General features: G+C 49.5%; 4 protein-coding genes across 4 annotated transcripts; 2 read left to right on the top strand and 2 right to left on the bottom strand.

Moving 5' to 3' along the window:
* Window positions 1-311: 311 nt before the first annotated feature.
* Window positions 312-4,396, bottom strand: FIESC28_04525 (uncharacterized protein; the record flags this gene model as incomplete). The annotated part of the gene is made up of 8 exons (XM_031158672.1): window positions 312-681; window positions 725-1,194; window positions 1,239-2,499; window positions 2,608-2,734; window positions 3,315-3,422; window positions 3,473-3,592; window positions 3,637-3,814; window positions 3,860-4,396. The coding sequence occupies 8 exons, from the start codon at window positions 4,394-4,396 to the stop codon at window positions 312-314; spliced, it is 3,171 nt and encodes a 1,056-aa protein (XP_031017250.1).
* Window positions 4,397-6,276: 1,880 nt separating this feature from the next.
* FIESC28_04524 (uncharacterized protein) lies at window positions 6,277-8,303 on the top strand (the record flags this gene model as incomplete). Its single annotated transcript, XM_031158671.1, has 7 exons — window positions 6,277-6,319; window positions 6,364-6,599; window positions 6,650-7,021; window positions 7,068-7,325; window positions 7,379-7,541; window positions 7,592-7,926; window positions 7,971-8,303. The coding sequence occupies 7 exons, from the start codon at window positions 6,277-6,279 to the stop codon at window positions 8,301-8,303; spliced, it is 1,740 nt and encodes a 579-aa protein (XP_031017249.1).
* Window positions 8,304-8,779: 476 nt separating this feature from the next.
* On the top strand, window positions 8,780-9,265 carry FIESC28_04523 (uncharacterized protein; the record flags this gene model as incomplete). Its single annotated transcript, XM_031158670.1, has 1 exon — window positions 8,780-9,265. The coding sequence occupies one exon, from the start codon at window positions 8,780-8,782 to the stop codon at window positions 9,263-9,265; it is 486 nt and encodes a 161-aa protein (XP_031017248.1).
* Window positions 9,266-10,056: 791 nt separating this feature from the next.
* On the bottom strand, window positions 10,057-16,482 carry FIESC28_04522 (uncharacterized protein; the record flags this gene model as incomplete). The annotated part of the gene is made up of 1 exon (XM_031158669.1): window positions 10,057-16,482. The coding sequence occupies one exon, from the start codon at window positions 16,480-16,482 to the stop codon at window positions 10,057-10,059; it is 6,426 nt and encodes a 2,141-aa protein (XP_031017247.1).
* Between the last annotated feature and the right edge of the window lie 4,316 nt (window positions 16,483-20,798).

Genomic DNA, 20,798 nt, shown 5'->3' with positions numbered 1-20,798 from the left:
TTTTAGTAAAACATGTTGCTCTGTGCAATACACCTTTATCGATATTTACCGAAAATTCTACCCTTCTCCTGTCTGCTCATCACTCAAAGGGCGCTTAATTCGACGCACCAAGTAACCTATATCCGAGTCTATCGGACAGATATTGCAGAGCGAGCTAGTCACAGAATTGTTTACAGGCAACCAAGGTGTTTCTCTTTACGAAGGAATTCTTATGTTGGAAGAGAATTGGCGTTGCAACGTCACCGCCTCAAGGATAATATTTAGTTGTAACGAGCTCAAAGTATGGCAAGAAGCCATATATCAAAAATCTTCTAAAAGAAACCCAACGCTGAATCGTTCTCATCCGCCCATTCATACGTGGGCACCGATATCCCAGCATTGGTCATCGATTCGCACCAGGTGTTGTAACCACTAATAATCGACGCAGCTTCAGTCTCTGCCACATTCGGCATGAACGACGGGTTTTCGGAATATGTCTGTGTTCCATCTCCGTCGAGGTGTGGCCAGCACAGCTTCAGCGTGATGTCGCGACATTTGGAGCTGTTCGGGTTCAACTCAGTCATGCCTCCCATGACGGAAAGTGAAGCTTGGATTTGTGAGCGCCAGTCGGGTGCAAGAGCGTGATGAGGATTCTGGCGGAGGCAGTGGACGGGGATTAAGGTTGCGTGGAATAGGAAGTACCTGTCTGGTTAGTTTTTGATACATGCAGGGTCAGGGAACTTACAGGATGTAGAAGGAAGCCAATCTTGAATGCGAGCGGGAAGTCCAGTAGCCCTGAATATGCGTAACAGACTCTTTCGCAGCATCAAGACATCTAAAAACCGCCAGATTTTCACTACTCGTTAGATTCTGCTGCGTATTTTGTGCCGATGATCTCGCCCATCTGACCAAGAAAGGACGATACATGACAATCCTCAGATTTCTGTAGCGCCACTCCGAGATACCCATGCCAAGAGCATACTCAGAATCTGGCGGTGGAACAGTGCGGTAGTAGTATGGTACTTGAGCGAGCCAGGAACCGATGCAAACGTCATCTAGAGTGATGAGTTCTGTGGCTGACGGGAAGGGACTGGTTATGAGACGGTTGTAGACCGTCATTGTGCTGAGGTGGTAGGCTGATTGGACGCGGATGTAGGTGTACATTGTTATGCCTTCGACCTCTGGTGGGCAATGCGTTGAATCGTGTGTGAGATCCTAGGCGTGTTAGTGATGAGCTCCTTACTCCGTGGTTTACGAACCTTTTCATGAATATTTTGAGGGAAAGCTGTCTCGACACCAGCCTGAGGCCAATTCAATGGTCTTCCGTATGTAATAGTAGCTCCCACATCAAGCACACACAAACACCACCATATCCTGCGTCGAGTTTCACTCTGTAAAGGCGACAAACTATTGCCCTCTAAATCCTTATGGAGACCCAATCCGATAGCCAATCTTATCGCAAGACCACCATAGTTGAATCCCGTGTTCGGCTTGTTCCTCTTCTGCATATAATTCGACGACAAGCTGAAAGCTTGCACAATAGTAAGGTTTCCAACCTCGAGGTAGTTTGAAAATAAGCTCTTCTGCGCTGCTTGGAAGATCGGCAAATCTGTTGCGTCCGCCACGTTACTGCTCGCAAAGGATCCTAAGGCTGCCAAGATGTTTGCGAGTGTGTTCCAATGTCCTTTGTTAGCGCAGGGTAACGTGCCAGCGTATTGAGCTCGGAAGGTTGGTTCGTGAACAATAGGGAATGTTGGATGGTAGAAAACGAAGAATGCATCGATGAGATTTTCGACAGCGACCCTGGTCAGCATAGCTTGCGAGCGGAACCATTGCGAATGATCTGAATGCTGTTGGAATAGGGACTCGATCTCGTGGAGTGCGACATCAGCGTCCACTTCTTGACCATCTGGACGCGCAGATAGAATCTGCCGTAAAAGAGCTGATCCAGAAGCGGCCCCATAGTATCCTCTCTTCTGATCGCCAATAGTCAAAGAAGCCATGCCGTCCATGATAGCTTGCGATGGGTTTCCATCAACATGGTTTGTAATCGACCAACTAGCAGGATCGTACGTTCCCCATGATGTTTCCTGCTCGTTCCACTCGAAGTCATCAGCCGTAGCTGGAGCAATTTCAAAAGGAACATCCTGTGAGCCAGCCCAAAATCCAGCACTTGCCTCCAACTCGCCAATGGGTGCCAGAAGAAAAGGATCCGCAGTTAAGTTGGCTATGTTGGCTTGGCCTGCTAAGTAGAGACCGGGATCTGTTGTGGGAGTTGGTAGGTGCATGAGATTGTCGGCTCCTGGAGTCGTGGCAGGCAAGCTGACTAGTCCTGGCGTTTGAGCTAGTGTAGGCGCCGGCGTTGGCTCTGTCATCTGCGGTGTTGCTTCCGGTGCTTTGTTTTGAGTTATCAATCCTTCTTTCGGTCCCTCCAGCATTTCAGCAATCTGACTATCAGTATAGTGTCGTCGTAGAACAGTTTCAGCCTTTTCGAGGCGCTCCTCCAGGAGGGTCAGCTGTCTATTTCGTGTCAGTGGCCCGGCGCTAGAAGTAACACTATCATCATGTCTATACCTTCTCGTCAACCTCGTTCTGCTATGCTTGTCGTATAAACAGTGCCGTCTGTACTTTCGACAGATGGTGCAAACGGGCATGACACCATCGCATTTGACTTTACGCCGTCGACATTCGCGACATGTTGTGGGTTCTTCCGCCGCGGGTTCATTTCTTGGAGGTTGTGATGAAGTAGCTTTTGCTGTATTTGAGTCCATGCTGTGAAGTCTGAATCGGCAAAGTCGAGATGAGATGACTTTGGTAAAATTGAAGAAAGGTTCGAGTTAAAATAAATGAAATGACAGTCGCCCTGATCCCTGTTCATCCCCGCAATTGTTCTTGGCCCCCATATCCAGAACAGTTAGCGTCCTTTCGGCCCGACTTAAACACGAAGTGTCCCTGCATTCTTCCATTTTGGTTGATGGAAATAGGGTAGCAAGCAAGCCATGGTAAGCTGATGGTTACACGAGAAGGCCAGAACGAAACAGTTGGTTTGATCACATGTGTTCTAACAGGATTCGTTCTCTTTACGTCAGGACGATTTCTTTTACTCATCGATTTACATAAGCAATCTTAGGGTAATCAATTTCCACTTTAGATAGGACTCTTTCAAAAATGGCTGCGAAGTGTGAGAATGGATGAATGTCCCAAGAACCCCGTTGCATATCGGAAGCTGGCAGATCCAGCAGTGTTCTAGTTAATACTAGTACAATCTGTTGAAAATCTCAGGTACAGACAAAGACTCCTCTAAAATGAAAAACTCTGCCCAATCATCTTCTCACTCAATCTCCAAAGCAGTTCTGCCTCCGTGGAGCTGGTAGCCCAAGGCCTGACCGTGTCAGTAAAAGAATCCGCCAAACGACAATCATTCAAGTAAGCCCCATTGTGCTCTAAACTCAGATTAGTATATATGATTCAACCGCCAGATGGCTCAACTAACCTTTGAGATCAGGATCGAATGCAGCATAAACGTGAGTGGCGGCGCCAACCTCGGGTGTAACGGGAACAGTAGACCAGTCGACCCAACCCCATGGATCACCCATAGCTCGATCAGCCTCGACTAAACTGGTTAGCAAATATGAACATGGGAGTGAAATCACATACCAAGACTGTCCAGGTTTCCCAGATGGTTCGCTAACGAGGTATCCAGAACGGCACCAGGATGTAAACTGTAAGCCTGCAATCCTCGACTTCCGAGCTTCTCAGCTAACGAGATGGCGAACAGCATGTTGGCAGTCTTGGACTGGCCGTATGCACTCCATTTGTTGTACAGATCCCCATTCTACCACAGGTTAGTGCTAATAATTCATGAGTAGGATTAACGTACGCTGAAGTTTGGGTCGCCCCATCGAATCGGACCTAGTCGGTGACCATTGCTAGACACACTAACAACACGAGGTTCTTCCGAAGCCAGAATCTTATCCATGACGAGATTTGTGAATAGAAAATGACCCAAGTGATTAGAAGCGAATTGACTTTCAAAGCCATCCTCAGTGAGCTTGAAATCCGTCGCCATGATACCCGCGTTGTTGACCAACACATCGATCTTGGGGACATCAGACCAGCCCTTGACTTTTTCAGCCGCAGAACGAACGGAAGAGAGTGAGCTCAAGTCAAGAGTCAGGAGTTTAGTCTTGAGATTGGGATGTTTTGATGATAGGGTGCTTGCTGTTTGTTGAAGCTTCTCAACGCTGCGACCAGCGAGGATGCACAACGCAGGTTCAGAAACAGCAATAGCTTCGACGAATAGTGCTCCGAGGCCACCAGGACTTGCGCCTGTTGTGAGGATGGTTTTGCCTTTGATGATGGAGGCATACTCCTTTGCGAGTTGATGAACGGAGGTTTTGGAGGCGTGCTTGACCATGATGATGATTGATAATTCTCAGGAATACAGTTTAATGTGTTCTCTTGATTAACATGATTTCTCAAGAGGCAGCTGTGGTTTTTTATACTTCTTCTCGTTGGCAACTTTTGTGTAAGTGGCGTAGAGGATCTACATCCATCGTTTCCAAAATGGGTGATTGGCTGGCGTCAGATAAATCTGGCTGGCGTCAGCAAAGTACCATTTTACAGGAGCGCTGCAGATGCTGACGCTAGCGACTGTTCGACTTTCTTTTTGCATTTGTTATCAATACTGCAATATAGATTCTACATTTTACAGAATTCATTTTCAGTAATTTCACGGTGATAATCACCAGGGTATAAAAACAGAACTGCCATTACCATTCAGGCCCACTACCAAGTCTGCTATCCAACTCAGATATCAAATTCTGCTCCAACAGTAACCTGTTTTCCAGTGAGGCTTTCAAAACCGTCGATTAATTGATATATCCCTCAAGAAATACCTCACAGGATATCACTTGCGCCGACTCTTTGTCGGCCTCTTATAAGGATTTAGCTCCCAACAATCCTCCACCAAATGCCTCTCCCCTCCACAATGCTCACACGGGTACTCTCTTTTCCGCTTAATAATTCTCTCACCACGACGAGCTTCCATCGTAGCGCTATCGAGAGTAGCCGCCTCCTTCGTAACTACTCCGTTCTCCGGAAAATAGTTGCAATTCGAACGAAACGAAGTAACAAAAAATTCGAAGTCTGGTCCAAGACCATCGAGAAACTTGTTTATCCAAAAAGGCTCCGGGAGGGTACAGGACTTGTCTAGCAGATGCATATCAAGATCGATTTCGATTAGTCTGAACGTGAATGTCGAAATGTCGTTATTGCAATCCGCGAGAGAAAGGCTGTTAAAATCATGCATGAGTTTCATTAGGACCATCGTCTTGTCTGATGGACTAAAACAGCGATAGGAATATTTCTTTTCGAGGGTGTCCATGATTTCGCTGACGGTCTCTTTGCCTTGGACTGATCGTAATGCGGAGCCACTCAGACAACTGCGGATACGGTCGCAGGCTTTGATTTGCTGCCGTCTCCAGGATCTTTTAGTTAGATGTTCGTCATCATCCAAATATGGATTCTCTAGAGAACTATCCGTGTTGTCGGGTTCAGTCTTGTGCCTGTAGAAGAGAGAATACCAGCCAGCTATTGAACACTTGCGTTCGATGTCATCGCGCCAAACTCTCCAGTCCTCTGGCGATTCGAGGATGGACATGTTCTCCCAGCGCGCTGACATTGTGTAGGGTGATTGGTAGATGCTGACGGGAAAGAGAAGGCGTTATTAATTTAGAAGAATTGTTGTCGTTCAGAAGAAAGCAGGCACGCGTCGCGTGGCGGATAATTAATACTCCCGAACCTTCTTGCCTGTGTTAGTCCAGATCTACTATGGGGGTGAGACTGAACGTGCTCTGTAAGGGTGTCAGAAGAATTGGCCGCCAATAAGAGCATAGGAGATAAATAATTTAGTCACATCATGTCAGCCTTTAGGCGACTTTATTTTAACGCCCTGAGCCCCAGAGGATAATTTGCCTGTTTACCCAGCGTTCACACCGGACATGTAGCTCCTCCAATTCTGCCACAGCTGCAACACGGTGTCACCTGACAATCAACGCCAAGTTGATGATGCTGATCTCAGATTGATTGACCGTGTTATGTAAATTTCGGTTAACTGTTCATAGACCGGCAGGTAGGCGACCCACTTCTCGGAATGCGGGGAGGCCGTCGGCTTTCTCATCTGGTACTAGTCTTGTATAGCTCCAAGTACATAGCATCAGCGTAACGCGTTGACAAACACCAACATCCTCTCCATCATACATCGTCTTTTTTCTCAACCAGGCATTTATTAACAAGATGGTCTTCACAACCCCCGTCTGGGTACCCAAGCTCCCAATAGGTAAGACTCTCTCTTCTACGACCCTTCCCTGCTGACGCAAAAAGACCCCCCGGACTCAATCCCCGTAGCCGAGTTCATGAGGAACGAGACATATGGTCGCTATCCTATCGCGAAAAGTAGACATCCGTTTACCTGTGGTATAACTAAACGCACGTACTCGACGACTCAGTTGTTTGAGCGGTCTGAATGCGTGGCCAGAACATTGGCAAAACGGATGCAATGGCAGCCCAATGAAGGGACGCCTTGGGACAAGGTTCTCGCCATCTTTTCTCTCAATACGGTATGTATCATTGTTCTAGTATGAGTGACCAGGCTAATACCTGACTTTAGATTGACTACATCACGGCTATTTACGGTGTCCATCGTCTCTCGGGCATCGTCACTCCAGCCAACGCAGCTTATTCCGTCGACGAATTGACATACCAGCTCAAAGCATCAGGCGCAAAAGCTATGTTTACTTGTACACCTCTTCTCGAAGTTGCTCTCAAAGCATGCAAGAACGTTGGAATATCAGAAGAAAGCATTTTTCTCTTTGATATTCCCCGTGCCGACCCCGTTTCAAAGTTTCCATATGCTTCTCTAGAGGATTTGATCAAAGAAGGCTCTCAACTTGCCGAGATTGAAGAGCTGCAGTGGGTCCAGGGTCAGGGTGCGCGCCAAACTGCCTTTCTGTGCTTTTCGAGTGGAACATCAGGTTTGCCGGTAAGAACTGTTAATTGTTATGAGAGATGCGGCTAACTTTTCGAAGAAAGCTGTTATGATATCCCACTACAACGTCATCTCGAATGTCCTGCAGCACGTCACATACGAGTCGACCGCTCGAGCAAAACGTGGCATTGCTACTCAAGCTGTAACGGGATTCTTACCATTATCCCATATATATGGTCTTGTTATTGCCGCGCATACGATGACTTGGCGAGGAGATCAAGTCATCATCCTGCCAAAATTTGAATTTCAAGACTTTTTGCAATCTGTTCAGGATTTCAAGATCAGACAACTCTTAGTAGTAAGGACCAACAGTACCTCATGGGGTGATTGTTTACTGACGCTGTATATCAGGTTCCTCCTATCATTATCCAAGTCCTACGTTTCAAGGACATCTGCGCCAAATATGATCTTAGCAGCGTAAAATTCGTTTACTGTGGTGCTGCACCTCTAGGCGAAGAGACCATTCGAGATATGAAGAACTTGTATCCAGACTGGACGATTGCGCAAGCCTATGGTCAGTTCAATCATCATGAACCTGAAGATATGAATACTAAAGACAAACAGGGATGACAGAAACAGCAACAGTAGTGTGTTCCTCAAGCGAAGATGATGTCTTCACCAAAAGCTCTGGATCTCTTTTCCCAGGAACAAAAGCCAAAATCATCGACCCAGAGGGCAAAGAAATCACTCAACATGATCAACCTGGAGAGTTACTCGTGCAAGCGCCTTCTGTTGTGTTGGGTTACTTGAATAATGAAAAGGCAACAGCCGAAACATTTGTGCATCAACACGATGGGAGATGGATCCGAACCGGAGACGAGGCTATAGTGACACTGGCTCCTTCTGGAAATGAACACGTCGTCATCGTTGATCGAATCAAAGAACTCATCAAAGTCAAAGTACGTAACCTCCTCCATTCAACTCACCTAGCTAACAGTCGCAGGGCCATCAAGTTGCACCAGCTGAGCTCGAAGCACACATATTGACACACACCCACGTCTTCGACTGTGCCGTCATCCAAATCCCCGACGAACGTTCAGGAGAAGTGCCCAAAGCATTCGTTGTTAAGAGCTCCTCAGCTGAGTCTTTGACTGAGGAGGAACTGGCACGTGATATTGAAAAGCATGTGGCAGATCACAAGGCATCGTACAAGCAGCTCAGGGGAGGTGTTGAGTTTTTGGATGTCATACTCAAGAGTCCTAGTGGGAAGATTCTTCGTCGATTGTTGAGGGATAAGGAGAGGGAGAAGAGGAGAGGACAGGGTTCTAGACTGTAATGGTCAAGGTTGTCTCTTCTCATGTTGGAAGCTCAACCCACCCTGCCCTTATCTTTGTTTCCTGCTAGAATCTGCCGATAGAGTTCAACTATAAAGACCTTGTTATTGGCTTCCCACGCATGTATTCGGAAAGAGTTTCGAGTTTCAACATATCAGACCAAGCAGAGGTCTTTATTATCCATAAACTTCCGAGACGATGTCACTTGGCCAATTCGAAGTGCTCAAACCAAGTCTATCACGTAGACTCAGCCTTCCATCGAGCCACGATCCTCTACCACCGGGAAGATAAGATGGGCTGTGAAAGTCTATCCCCCAGGACCACAAGATGAATTATAAGCTTTGTTACGTGCCCTCAATGGGATATTTATCTTCTCCTCTCTCACCATGGACATTATTTTCCCGTCAACTTTGCCACAAAACCAGAGTCGAGTCGACCACCACCACCAGAACCTCAAACATCATCCACGACCGCCAACATGGTTCTGCTACCACCCACCAGAAACGCATTCCAACCTTCACCCTCGATGGATTCCAACACCATCAAAGAAATTGCCCAACAAATGGTTGTCGAAAAGATCGCCGAAAAAGTCACTCTCAAACAAACACTCCACCCCCGCAACATCTACAACGCCGCCGTGCAATACACCAAGAGATCCAACCCACCCACCGTGGGTGTTATGGGCGGCTTCACCTGGAAGAAGTGGATGATGTGGCTTTACATCGGAATTCCTGTTCTGATCATCCTCGTCATGATCGGTCTCGTCATGAAGAAGCAAGACTACACCAACCGCCGTGCGGCGCTCGAGGCAGAGGCTGTGGCCGCTTTTGAAGGGAACAAAGAGGAAGATATTGACCATTCCAAGATTTACTTCAACCAGCCTTGGTCGCACAAGGAGATCAAGGAGAAGAAGGCTGCCGCGAAGGCCGCGGCGAGGGCGGTGGCCGAGGCAGAAAAGGTGTAACAGTGAAGCTGTGTCACGTATGGGGTAGCTTTTCTTTGTCTCCTTTGGAAACCTCAATCTATCATTCAGAACTCAAGTCCTATTTCAAGATAAATTGGATGATAAAACCTATGTCCCATGTAATATGCGTGGCCAATAACACCTTTTAGAAGTCAGCGTGTACAGTCACTTGGTGATTCTTGTGGATAAACTGGCCTATGCACATATCTAAACCTTATGTGAGTTTGGCAACAGAAAGAAGTTCAGGTGCGGGCAAAGGAGCCATAATGCCCTATGGAGAGTCTAAATATCTGAAAAGCTCATCTGATCGGACTGGCATATGCGCCATGAATCTTCAACAGCTCTCAGAGCATATCATTTGGCTCCAAGTTGTGAAGCTCTTGATCGATTGGCGTGTAGGCTCACGAAACAGGCGAGTCGTCAAATTGACACCTCAAGGAACAAATAGATTGGTCAAGGCTTCATAAGAGATGTGAATGTAACATTAAGCTGTTACAAGATTATGATAAATGGAATACAAATAGTAATGAGCAACTATAGCAATACATCCTGAGCTGTCATGAAATAGTACAAGAAAAGAAGTTGCAGCCGTCGCAATAAACACCGTACTATACAAGGTAAAGAGAACCAAAAGACTTGGACAATCAGCACAGCCAATTGTCACACGCGTAAATCTGGCGATTTGTATGAAGATCTGCGACACCATCTTGTCGCGATTCAAGTGACTTCCTTAACACATGCACTATGGCATGCTTGATCCCTGAGAATTCCACGCAGTGGCCCACCTAGCTTCAACTGGGACTGCAGACTCCGTTCACACAGAGGCAGAGACCAGCAACACAGAGCCGATTGACAGATGCGAGGCAGTCAGAAGCCCTCTGGCATGCTCCGCCGTTTCCACTGCCTGAGCTTCCGGAACTCGAGCCTCCAGTGCCAGAGCCAGCGTCAGAGCTCGACCCAGAACCTCCAGTGCTCGTGTCAGAGCCGCCGGTACCTGAGCCTCCTGTGCTAGAGCCCGAGCCCCCGGTGCCGCTCCCACTACCTGAGTTTCCTGTACCTGAGCTCCCAGTGCCCGAACCACTAGTATTTGTACCAGAGCCTCCGCTGCCAGAGCCTGATGTCGATACTTGACAGACTCCCGAAGAGCAAGTCTCGCCCCTACCAGTGCAGTCTGAATCCCTGGAACAGCGCCCAGAGGTGTTTTCGTCCGTGTCGCTTGGGTCGTTGGTTGGGGCAGAAGTAGTTTCACGCGTCGTGGTGGTGAATCCGCTGTTGACGTTGACTCGCTGACAGACCAAGTCGACACATGCGAATGAACCCAGGACGCCTGCACCGAGCCGAGCAACACATTCTCGATCTGTGGAGCATTCGCCGTTGTTTGTGGAACCTGAAGAAACAGCTGCAGCCACCGAGGGCACAGCGACTCCAGCATCTTCAGCACCTCCGATGGCTGCTCTTGCTGTAGTTTCTTGGCAGACGAGATTGACGCAGGCGACCACTCCCAATACGCTGGCTCCGAGGGCGCCCACGCAGTCTCGATCTGTCCTGCACTGGACATCTCCATTAACTGATGCTCCATCGCCTGAATTGCCTGCATTGCTCGTTGGCTGCGTGTTGCTTGGTCTGGTTGCTGAGGGCTCATCGTCTTCGTCGGTAGAGCCACCGTCACTGGATCCCTCATCGGTAGATTCATCGTCGCTCGATCCACCGTCGCTCGAGTCCGAGCCAGATCGGACACAGACTGCGTTCAAGCAGACGCAAAGGTTGAGCCCATTCGACAAGCAAAGTGAGGTATCTGCCATGCAGTCATTGCTGTTGGAGCAAGACAAAGGCGTATCTGCAGCATCTTCATCATTGTCCTCATCATTCTCATCAGGCGCTTCCGTACTAGGCGTGTCCGTACTGGGGTTTCCCACCCTCCTTGCGCCACTGCCTACCCCAACATTAAGTAGGCTGTTGATACAGACACCGTTGACGCAAGCGCATAGATTGATGCCTAGTGCATTAAGGCACAATCCAACATTTGCAGCGCATGCGCCATCATTGGTGCAGGACGGGCCTCCAGTACCGCCAGTATTAGTCTCAGCGGGGGCATCTGAGTCTTGGGTCTGGGATGCAGGTGTGTTATCACCACCAAGGGTAGGGACACAAACAGCGTTAACGCAAGCGCATAAATTGATGCCTAGTGCATTAAGGCACAATCCAGCATTCGCAGTGCAGTCGCCAGCATTCCTGCAGGATGTGGCTCCATTGTTATCGGTATCGGTGCCAGCAGGAGAGTCCGAGTCCTGGGTCTGGGATGCAGGTGTGTCATCACCACCAAGGGCAGGGACGCAAACGGCGTTAATACAAGTGCAGAGATTCAGCCCTAGCACATTAAGGCACAATCCAGCATTCGCAGTACAGTCATCAGCAGTGCTGCAGGCTGTGACACCTCCTTGTCCGCCAGAGGGTGCGGGGGTGTCTGTGTCCTGTGTTTGCGACACTGCAGCGTCGTCAGGATCGAGGGTTGGAACACAGACAGCATTAACGCAAGTGCAGAGATTCAACCCTAATACATTAAGGCACAATCCAGCATTCGCAGTACAGTCATCAGCAGTGCTGCAGGCCGTAACACCTCCTTGTCCGCCAGAGGGCGCGGGGGTGTCTGTGTCTTGTGTTTGTGATGCTGCCGCGTCATCAGGATCAATAGTCTGAACACAAACAGCATTAACGCAAGTGCAGAGATTTAGCCCTAATACATTAAGGCACAATCCAGCATTTGCAGTGCAGTCATCAGCAGTACTGCAAGAAGTGGCATCTTCGTCATCGGTGGGTGCAGGAGCGTCGGTGTCCTGTGTTTGCGACGCTGCAGCGTCGTCAGGATCGAGGGTTGGAACACAGACAGCATTAACGCAAGTGCAGAGATTCAATAGGCCACTAACACAGAGTCCGACATTGGCAACACAATCATCGGCAGTGCTGCAGGATGTGGTATCTTCGTCGTCAGTGGGCGCGGGAGTGTCGGTATCATCTGTTTGCGACGCTGCAGTGTCCTCGCGGTCAATAGCGGGAACACAAACCGCGTTGACACAGGTGCAGAGGTTCAATAAGCCACTAACACAGAGCCCAACATTGGCCACGCAATCATCGGCAGTATTGCAAGATGTAGCATCAGAATCATCAGTGGGTGCGGGAGTATCTGAGTCGTCAGTCTCAGATGGTGAGGCAGTGTCATCAGAATCAGTTCCTAGAACACAGACAGCGTTGACGCATGTGCAGAGGTTCAATAAGCCACTAACACAGAGATCGACGTTGGCCACGCAGTCATCAGAAGTACTGCAAGATGTCGCATCTGAATCATCAGTAGGTGCAGGAGTGTCGGAGTCGTCAGTCTCAGATGGTGAGGCAGTGTCATCAGAATCAGTTCCGAGAACACAGACAGCGTTGACGCATGTGCAGAGGTTCAAGAGTCCGTCAAGACAAAGTCCAACATTAGCCGCGCAGTCGTCAGCAGTGCTGCACGCCGTAACATCTCCATTGTCTGTGGGTTCTGATCCACCTGCATCTTCAGTCTGGGAAGCTGCATCAGATGGCAGAGCAGGAGTGCCTGCCAGGACGCAGACAGCATTGACACAAGTGCAAAGGTTCAAGAGACCATCAACACACAGTCCGACATTTGCAAGACAATCCGAGTCTTCGCCGCAGGCTGTGAGTTCACCGTCATCAGTGGGCTCGGCACCGGCTCCATCTTGAGTCTGCGAGGCTGCGTCTGATGGTTCGGCAGGGGTGCCCGCCAAGACACAGACAGCATTGACACAGGTGCAGAGGTTCAAGAGACCATCAACGCACAATCCAACATCAGCCAGGCAATCTGAGTCTTCAGTGCAAGCCGTAACCTCTCCGTCGTCCCCTCCGTCGTCAGTTGGCTCGGCATCGCTTCCATCCTGCGTCTGAGAAGCAGGAATGTCGGAAACAGATGCAGAACCATCACCATCTCCGGGATCCGCGAGCACAACGCAGACAGAATTCACACAGCCACAAATATTGACTCCAGCAACAATACAGAGGTCAGCGTTGACCGCACAGTCATCGTCTGCTGAGCAGGCGTCCTGGGGTCCATCAGTGGGTGAAGTGCCTGGGTCAGTGACTGGGGGGGGAACTCCATCTGTGCCAGTTGGTGAACCATCTCCGTCGCCATCTCCAGGTTGATCTGTTGGGTTCCCTTGCGGTCCTCCAGTTATTCTGGTAGTTGTACTAGATGGGTCAACCGGTGGCTCAGTTAAGGTTGGGTCTGGGTTGACAATGGCTGAACCCTCGGTCAGGACAGAACTTGGTGATGGCTCGTCAGTGGGATCCACAGGTCCAGAGCCATCGCCGTCAGTTGGAGATGCACCATCCGACTCTGCGGGTCCGGGGTTGGCTCCTGTACCAGATGGCGCTGGAACAATGACCTCGCCGTCGTCGTCATCACCATCTCCGTCGCCAGGGCCATCACCACCATCGCCATCACCGCCATCACCGTTACCGTTACCATTGTCAGTACCATCATCATCATTGTCATCGGGACCTGGGGAACCACCACCACCTTGGGGTCCTCCAGTGATGCTAGGTGCTGGTGGTGCTTGTGAGAGACTTCCGGATGCGCCAGGGTTAGCAGGGTCTCCCCCAGCGCCGCCATCGTCAGTGCCGTCTCCGCCGGTACCGGGAGCAACACCTTCGTCGCCATCACCACCATCTCCTCCAGCGCCGCCATCATCAGTGCCATCATCTCCGGTACCGTTTCCTCCAAGGCCAGGGGCAACGCCTCCATCGCTATCATCCCCATCGCCTCCGGTACCATCCCCTCCGTCACCGGATCCAGGGTCAGAACCAGAACCATTACCAGAAGGTGGTCCAGTGATTGGATCAGATCCAGCGTCAGTACCGTCCCCTCCGTCACCAGTGCCAGAGCCGTTACCAGATGGTGAGCCAGTGACTGGGTCTGATTCAGAGTCGGCACCAGTTCCATCTCCGCCGTTGCCTGGGTTGGATCCAGTACCTGATCCAGCGCCGGCGCCATCCCCGGCACCATCATCGCTATCAGATCCGGTGCCTGATCCATTGCCTGACGGGGATCCTGTCAATCCATCTCCAGAATCCGCGCCTGAACCTGTGCCAGAGTCTGCTCCAGAACCAGCGCCATTGTTAGCGCCATTGCCACCTGCGGCACCATCAGCAGAGCCGTCGCCAGATCCATTGCCCGAAGTTGAACCAGAACCAGAGTCGGCGCCGTTGCCCGTACCAGCACCAGATCCAGATCCATTAGTGCCGTCTGATCCAGAACCGTTTCCTGATGTCGAGCCAGTTCCAGAGCCCGAGGCATCTGCCCCCGAGCCTTGACCTTGCGTACTTCCACTCTGAGACTCTCCATTTGTTGATCCGCCGTTACCCTGACCAGCACCAGCATCGCTACCAGTGCCATCACCTGATGAAGTCGAATCACCATTGGTACCAGCGGCACCATTGCCAGAAGCACCACCCTGGGGGTTAGCGGTACCGCCAGACGCTGCACCAGCACCAGAGTTACCGATGGGGACACAAGCTCCGTTTTGGCAAGTCTCTCCAGTACCACAAGCGATGTTGTTGCAACTAGCCAAGGCGACATTTAGTGTGCAGATGTTGCCCAGGCAGACCTCGCCACTGCTGCAGACATCACCACTACAAGCAGATGAATCACCCAGGGGTACACAAGAGTCCTGGATACAAGCATAGTTGAGTGGGCAGTTTGTTCCCGATGCACCACAGTTCACTGCTCCTGCAACCAAGACGCACTGGCTGTTAATACAAGCAAAACCGGGCTGGCAGCCTGTCTCTTGTCGACGCAGTAAGCGGAGTAGACGGCTAGTTGGAGTACCACAGGAAGAGGCGTCCTGGACTGTAGAGCACTGCCCACTAACACAGACAGTGTTACCGGCACATGCTGGGGTGCAGGTAGAAGTAGAAGCTCCTGAGGCTGCATCTGAACCTGCACCACTGCCTGAAGAGCTTCCGTCACCAGTAGCGGTTCCATCAGCTGAAACACCCTCGCTATTCTGGCCTGACTGTCTACTGGCATCTCCGGAGCCTCCGCTACCAGAGGATGAGCCGTCTCCACTTGAAGAGGCTCCATCATCACCTGAAGTTTGAGAAGATCCGTCGCCTTGGGCGCCTGATCCAGCGCCGCTGCCATTCGAGTTGTTGCCAGTTGAAGCGTCTCCATTGCCTCCTCCGTTCGCTGACGAAGAGCCATCGCCTCCATTCTGGGCTCCTCCAGGGAGGCGTCCACCAGGTCCTCCAGACCCAGAGCCGCAGGCTACACTTTCAGCATTTGTTCGTTCAAACAGATTGCTGATGCATTGACCAGAGATACACACCTCGCCACTCTTGCATGGCGATGAGTTGTCACCACATTGGGAAAGGTCGGTTGAGATGGTGATGGGTAAACATGTATCCTTTGAACAGTAGGATCCAGGTGAACAAGCCTCTCCGGAAGTGCCGCAACTCTCAGTCTCAGCCTCTTCAGTGATGTTCAAGGATTGACATTGTCCGGAAACACACAGTTGACCGGCGGTACAGTTCTTCTTCGCATCGCCACAGTTGAATGGGTCGGAGGAGATGGACAGTTGACGACAAAAGCCGCCAGTACATGAAGCACCAAAGGGGCATTCGCTGGTCCTTTCACAGGACTGCACCTTGGTTCCTAATTGAAAGGGGACACAGGTACCATCAAGACACCAGCTACCTGCACTGCAGGCCTGATTGGAAGCTCCGCACGATGTCGGGTCTGAGCCGATATCGATCCTTTGACATTTGTCATTGACGCAAAGGTAGCCTGCCTCGCAATTTGTATTCTGGCTTCCGCAACGGCGAGAGTTGGCAGTCACTTCTATGGAAGTGCATTGACCATCATCACACCATTGACCAGGCTGACAGTCTGTGCAGTCTTGGGGGTTTGGTGTAAGATCGAGGGGGACACATCCTCCGGCAACGCAAAGCTCACCAGAGCTACATGCGTTACCACTCTTTCCGCAATTCTTTGGGTCAAGTTCGATAGTGGCTGTGTTGCAAGTTCCCCAACTGCACACACTAGGTAAGGGACAGCCTCCAGCATAGAGTATGTCGATTTGCCGGGTATCAAAGGGAGCAGAAAAGGTTGGTGTAGGGGTGATGGTCAGAATGGTAGCCACCAGGGCACGCCAGCTCATTGTCTGGACCATTTTGGGTTGATAGTTGGGTGTTGAAGTTGGTATTGATCGACTTGATGATCTGGGATATCCGTGAGATAATCCTCAAGCTATATACCTGAACTCTGGCCGAGTTCTCATCGCAGATGGGAGTCGTTCCACTTGTCTGGACATCCTGAAGTCCGTATCAAGCCAGAGTATTGCGTCATAACAACCCTCCATGGTTCTATGAAGTGATAACTTGCATATACGTTTCAACGCCATCATGAGCAGAAACTTAATTGCAGTAGAGCTCTCCAACAGTTTGTGACATATCACAAATCGACCTCATCAGACACAACCATCAGCATAGGAATGGACAAATCAGATACGAAGGATACGATTCCACAGGTTATCCTCTATGGGCATGGTGGTGTAAGTCAAATCGTCTTCCTGGATAGCCTCACATACGCTGTGCAGATCCGTTGTGATTCCGGGCCTGGGGTAAACCTTAAGCTGTACCCGCTGCCAGATGTGAGTAAAGCTTAATTCAACTCTTGGCGTCCGGGTAAAAGCCAAGACCCTCTTTTTAACCCAACGAGTTCTGATGGCATGCTGATCTGTGATTTGGGTCCTGTAGATCCCTAGGAACCAAGTAGCTGGCGTCGATCGGCACAATGTGGGAATGTCTCAGTAGCCTGGAGCAGCTCCAAAATATTGAACTAGTCGTTGCCTTGATTCCCCAACGTTTGCTGTCAGGTGAACTGATGTTGTCGGCGGCAAAACGGGTAGGCTAACGCTCGAAGCGATGCGGTTGTGGAGTTATCATTGCGGCCCGACCTGGTACGAAGAGGCTTGTTAGACGTGATCAAAGCACTTTTGTTATAGTACTTACAAAGATAATGCCTCATCTCCTAAGTATGATGAAGTTGATGCCTGAAGATGCTGCCTCGAGATTGCCTGAGAAAATCAAAGGGCACGTGCACGTCATTGCGGCTCCGAGGTTGACAACGGAAAGAACCTCCCGCTGTCACACCTGCCCACCATGCATCAGTGTCATTCAGCTTTGGAACTATTGGCTGTACCTTCCAGGCTCCAGGTGGGTGATCGGCAAGTCAATCTCTAGATCTTGCATCCTCAGCTGAAAAGTGACGATCTTGTGAAATGTGACACTTTCCACATTACCTAAGTTTGGAAACGACACCAACGACTGTCGGTCATTATGAGCGAAATCTTCTTGATTGGACTTGACTTTCTTTCAGTTTGCTCAACGGCGCCTTTAGCGCCGAGGTAAGAGTGGACAACGACAGGAAACCCACTCCAGTACCTTGAGGCGCATATCTAAACATCAGATCATAGTGGCGATCAAAATCGTACCTCGACCTGTCTTTGAATCTCTGCTGGTTTACAGAAGCGGTGGTATTTTGTCAAACGCACCAGGCATTGGCCGTACCTCGGTTATACCAATCGAACCATTCGAGTACACCTTTTGGCTTGTATCGACACAAGCTCATCCACCACAGCTTCACCACTAGAATCTGATGTCATCTTTGACACTTTTTCCGGACCTTGTTCCCGGTGGCTTCACCTTAGCGCAGTCTCAAACCAGGGGTCTCGCTGGCGGGTTTCGCAGCAAGTCATCACGTGTGACGCCTTGTGAGTCTTGTGTTATCAAAAGGCTTTTAGGCTGAGTGTCGATCTGTGCCTTTCTCTCCAGGACAAGAAAGTCAACGGGGGTTGTCAAGCTTTCCATGCTACTCACCAGACACAGGAATCGTGTGACAGGATTCTCGTTCGGTGACGGACAGGTACTACCCATTTCAGAACGAATCCGATTATGAAAGTGACCAGTCACTTTCTTCTAAGACATCATTGCTGTCTTTGGTATAGCTTCTAATCCGCCAGAGCCTCACCAGATATCCGGACTACTCCCAACGTCATATCGTCCTTTACTCGGAACCCGGGTCCGCCACTTCCAGTTCTTTCTTAGCTACAATAGAGTTCAATATTGGCAAGTTGAGACTCCGCTGGTCATCTCCTTTGTTGTCGATTCACACATTGGCGACCAGCGTACGACCCCAGAAAGTCTCGGCGTCCGCCAAGAAGAAACAATTGACATTTTGATAAGGAACCTCAGGCATTCAATTCGATTTCAAATCTGAATGGGCGCGGCGTTTGAAAGACGAGGCTATCTCGGGTGTTGGAAATCCCGTCGATGGGTGTCTGCACGCTGTCGGCGACGTTGAGACAGCTGGAATGCAATGACGTCTCTGATATGATTCCCAGAGCAAATGAGAGCCACCATCAGCTGGGTTGGGGAAATAATCACGATTTAAACTCGACGCTATTTCCGAGTAGGTGGACCAACAGCAACAAAGTGCTGACCGTTTCTCCAACGCATGAACCAATTGAAACTGACATTGACAGAGTTTGATCTTGCATGCGGCTGAAACGCGTGAGTGCCAACAGACATGCATCCTTTTCAAGATACTTTCTTGAAACCAGGGTAAACTCAGATCTGCTACTTCATGGACGTTACACAAGGATCACGGGTACATCGAGAAATCCGAAGCCTCAAACAGCCGACTGCGGGGTTGCAATGCTATCGGTGAAGAACGGCTCTTATTCCTATAATGGTAAGATTCAAACTCAAGTGTGATAGCAGATCCTTTCCCCGATCATATCCAGCAGTGCTGAAGAGCCAAGATGCAGCATAGATTCTTGTCAACGAATCATACAGACGTATAAGCTGAGTTTGAAATTTTGCTTTCTTGGGTTGCATATACGAACCAACAATTCTCATAGGACCGGCCAGCACTGGTTCGCCACTCTGCAGCCTCTCACATCCGAGTCCTCATGAAGATATCCGTTGTGGTCATGTAGAGCGCCTTTTCCAGTCTTGTCAAGCATCTCAGCAACGTCACCGTCAAGGTTTGATCCGAACTTTGGAGTGCAACTTCATCACATCATCCATCTCCTCTCGGAAGTCGCCAACCCTCCCAAGACCTTGGGCAGATAGATCTCGATATCGGGATCGCTGCCGAACAGGTTTATGGCTGCCGCCAAGATCGATGTTGATGAGAGGCTGAAACTAAGATCTGGTGAATGGCGGTTTAGGGTAAAGATCGACGGCATGACTGTCTCAGGTTTCGCCGAACCGATATCAGTGACGGCGAACAGGTCAAAATAGTAAAAATAATGAATTCTCTTTGCCGAGGGACGGGTGGTGTGATGGACAGCGGTGTTGGTGAGCCATCTTTGACATCCATCAATGTTTGCTCAGGCATTTGGAAAGAGCAAGAATCGACATGAGGTTGGAGTTACCGAGTGCTGTTGATGATTGCTTGAAATTGATTGCTTCTATGATTTACCCTACAGCTCCATAACATGTTAGATTAGTTTGCTTTACAGTCATGGAGAGTGAGGTATGTAATTTTTATATAAACCATACATTGGTAAATGTGAATCTTTCAGCCTGATTGTAGAGTACTCCCACTGTGTTAATGCCTCGTTTTTCGTAATCAAACACCGCATAGAGTCTTTAAAAAGGTATCAAGCCCAACTTATGAGATGGTATCAATTAACAGCCTTGCAACTTCTAACTGTACTCTGCCATTGGCTTTCATTTTCTCTCTAGTCTTCCCCAACGTTCTTTCGTCTATAAAAACCAAACGTCTAGGTAACCTTGGTGTTCCCAAACCCATCAACATGGTCATCTACCACGAAGCAAAATTAGACTTCCTTGGCACAATTGTGTAACCACCCATTCTACTAGCGCCGTACGTCAGGCCGATCACCCGAAAAGTCTCCACTGTAGGTTAAAGTGATGCAGTAGACTTGGGTTGACGCCTGAGTGATAAGAAGGTTAACGTTTGAGGCTCGAGGTGCCAAAATAAAGCAGCCTGAATGTTCTTGGCATGGTAACCAAGCTTTTTCGTCTCCTTTGCTCTGCTTGTCCAGTCAAAGCTGTCACACACCGTTAGTTATCTGCTGGAATCACATTCCTCAAAGAAGGATGACATCAGCACGCAGAAAGTTTCTTCACAAGCAGATCATCATTTTGTAATGGTCCCAATAAACTTGAGATCTGACGGACATGAGTTTACACTACACTGAGAAAGGCAACCAGATCTGAAGCAAGATCTAGGAGGCTGAAAGCTCGGACACAGGGTATGCATCACTAGCAAAACGGGTTTTAACTGAGCGTTTATTCCCGTTCTACAAGTGCTTGTAGCACGACTTGTGGATGATGCAAAGCTAAGGAGCCTGTCTCAAGCCCTGACAAAATGGAAGGCATTGGTAACTTTGTCCGAGAGACAAAAAGAGTGTGTATAATGGTCAAAAAAACGAAAAAGAAACTCCGGTGCGGG

This window comes from Fusarium coffeatum (assembly GCF_003316985.1).
Source record: "Fusarium coffeatum strain FIESC_28 chromosome Unknown BRIP53273_contig_95, whole genome shotgun sequence".
Taxonomy (NCBI): domain Eukaryota; kingdom Fungi; phylum Ascomycota; class Sordariomycetes; order Hypocreales; family Nectriaceae; genus Fusarium; species Fusarium coffeatum.
The sequence above is the reverse complement of the archived record's forward strand: the minus strand, read 5'-3'. Positions and strand labels throughout refer to the sequence as shown.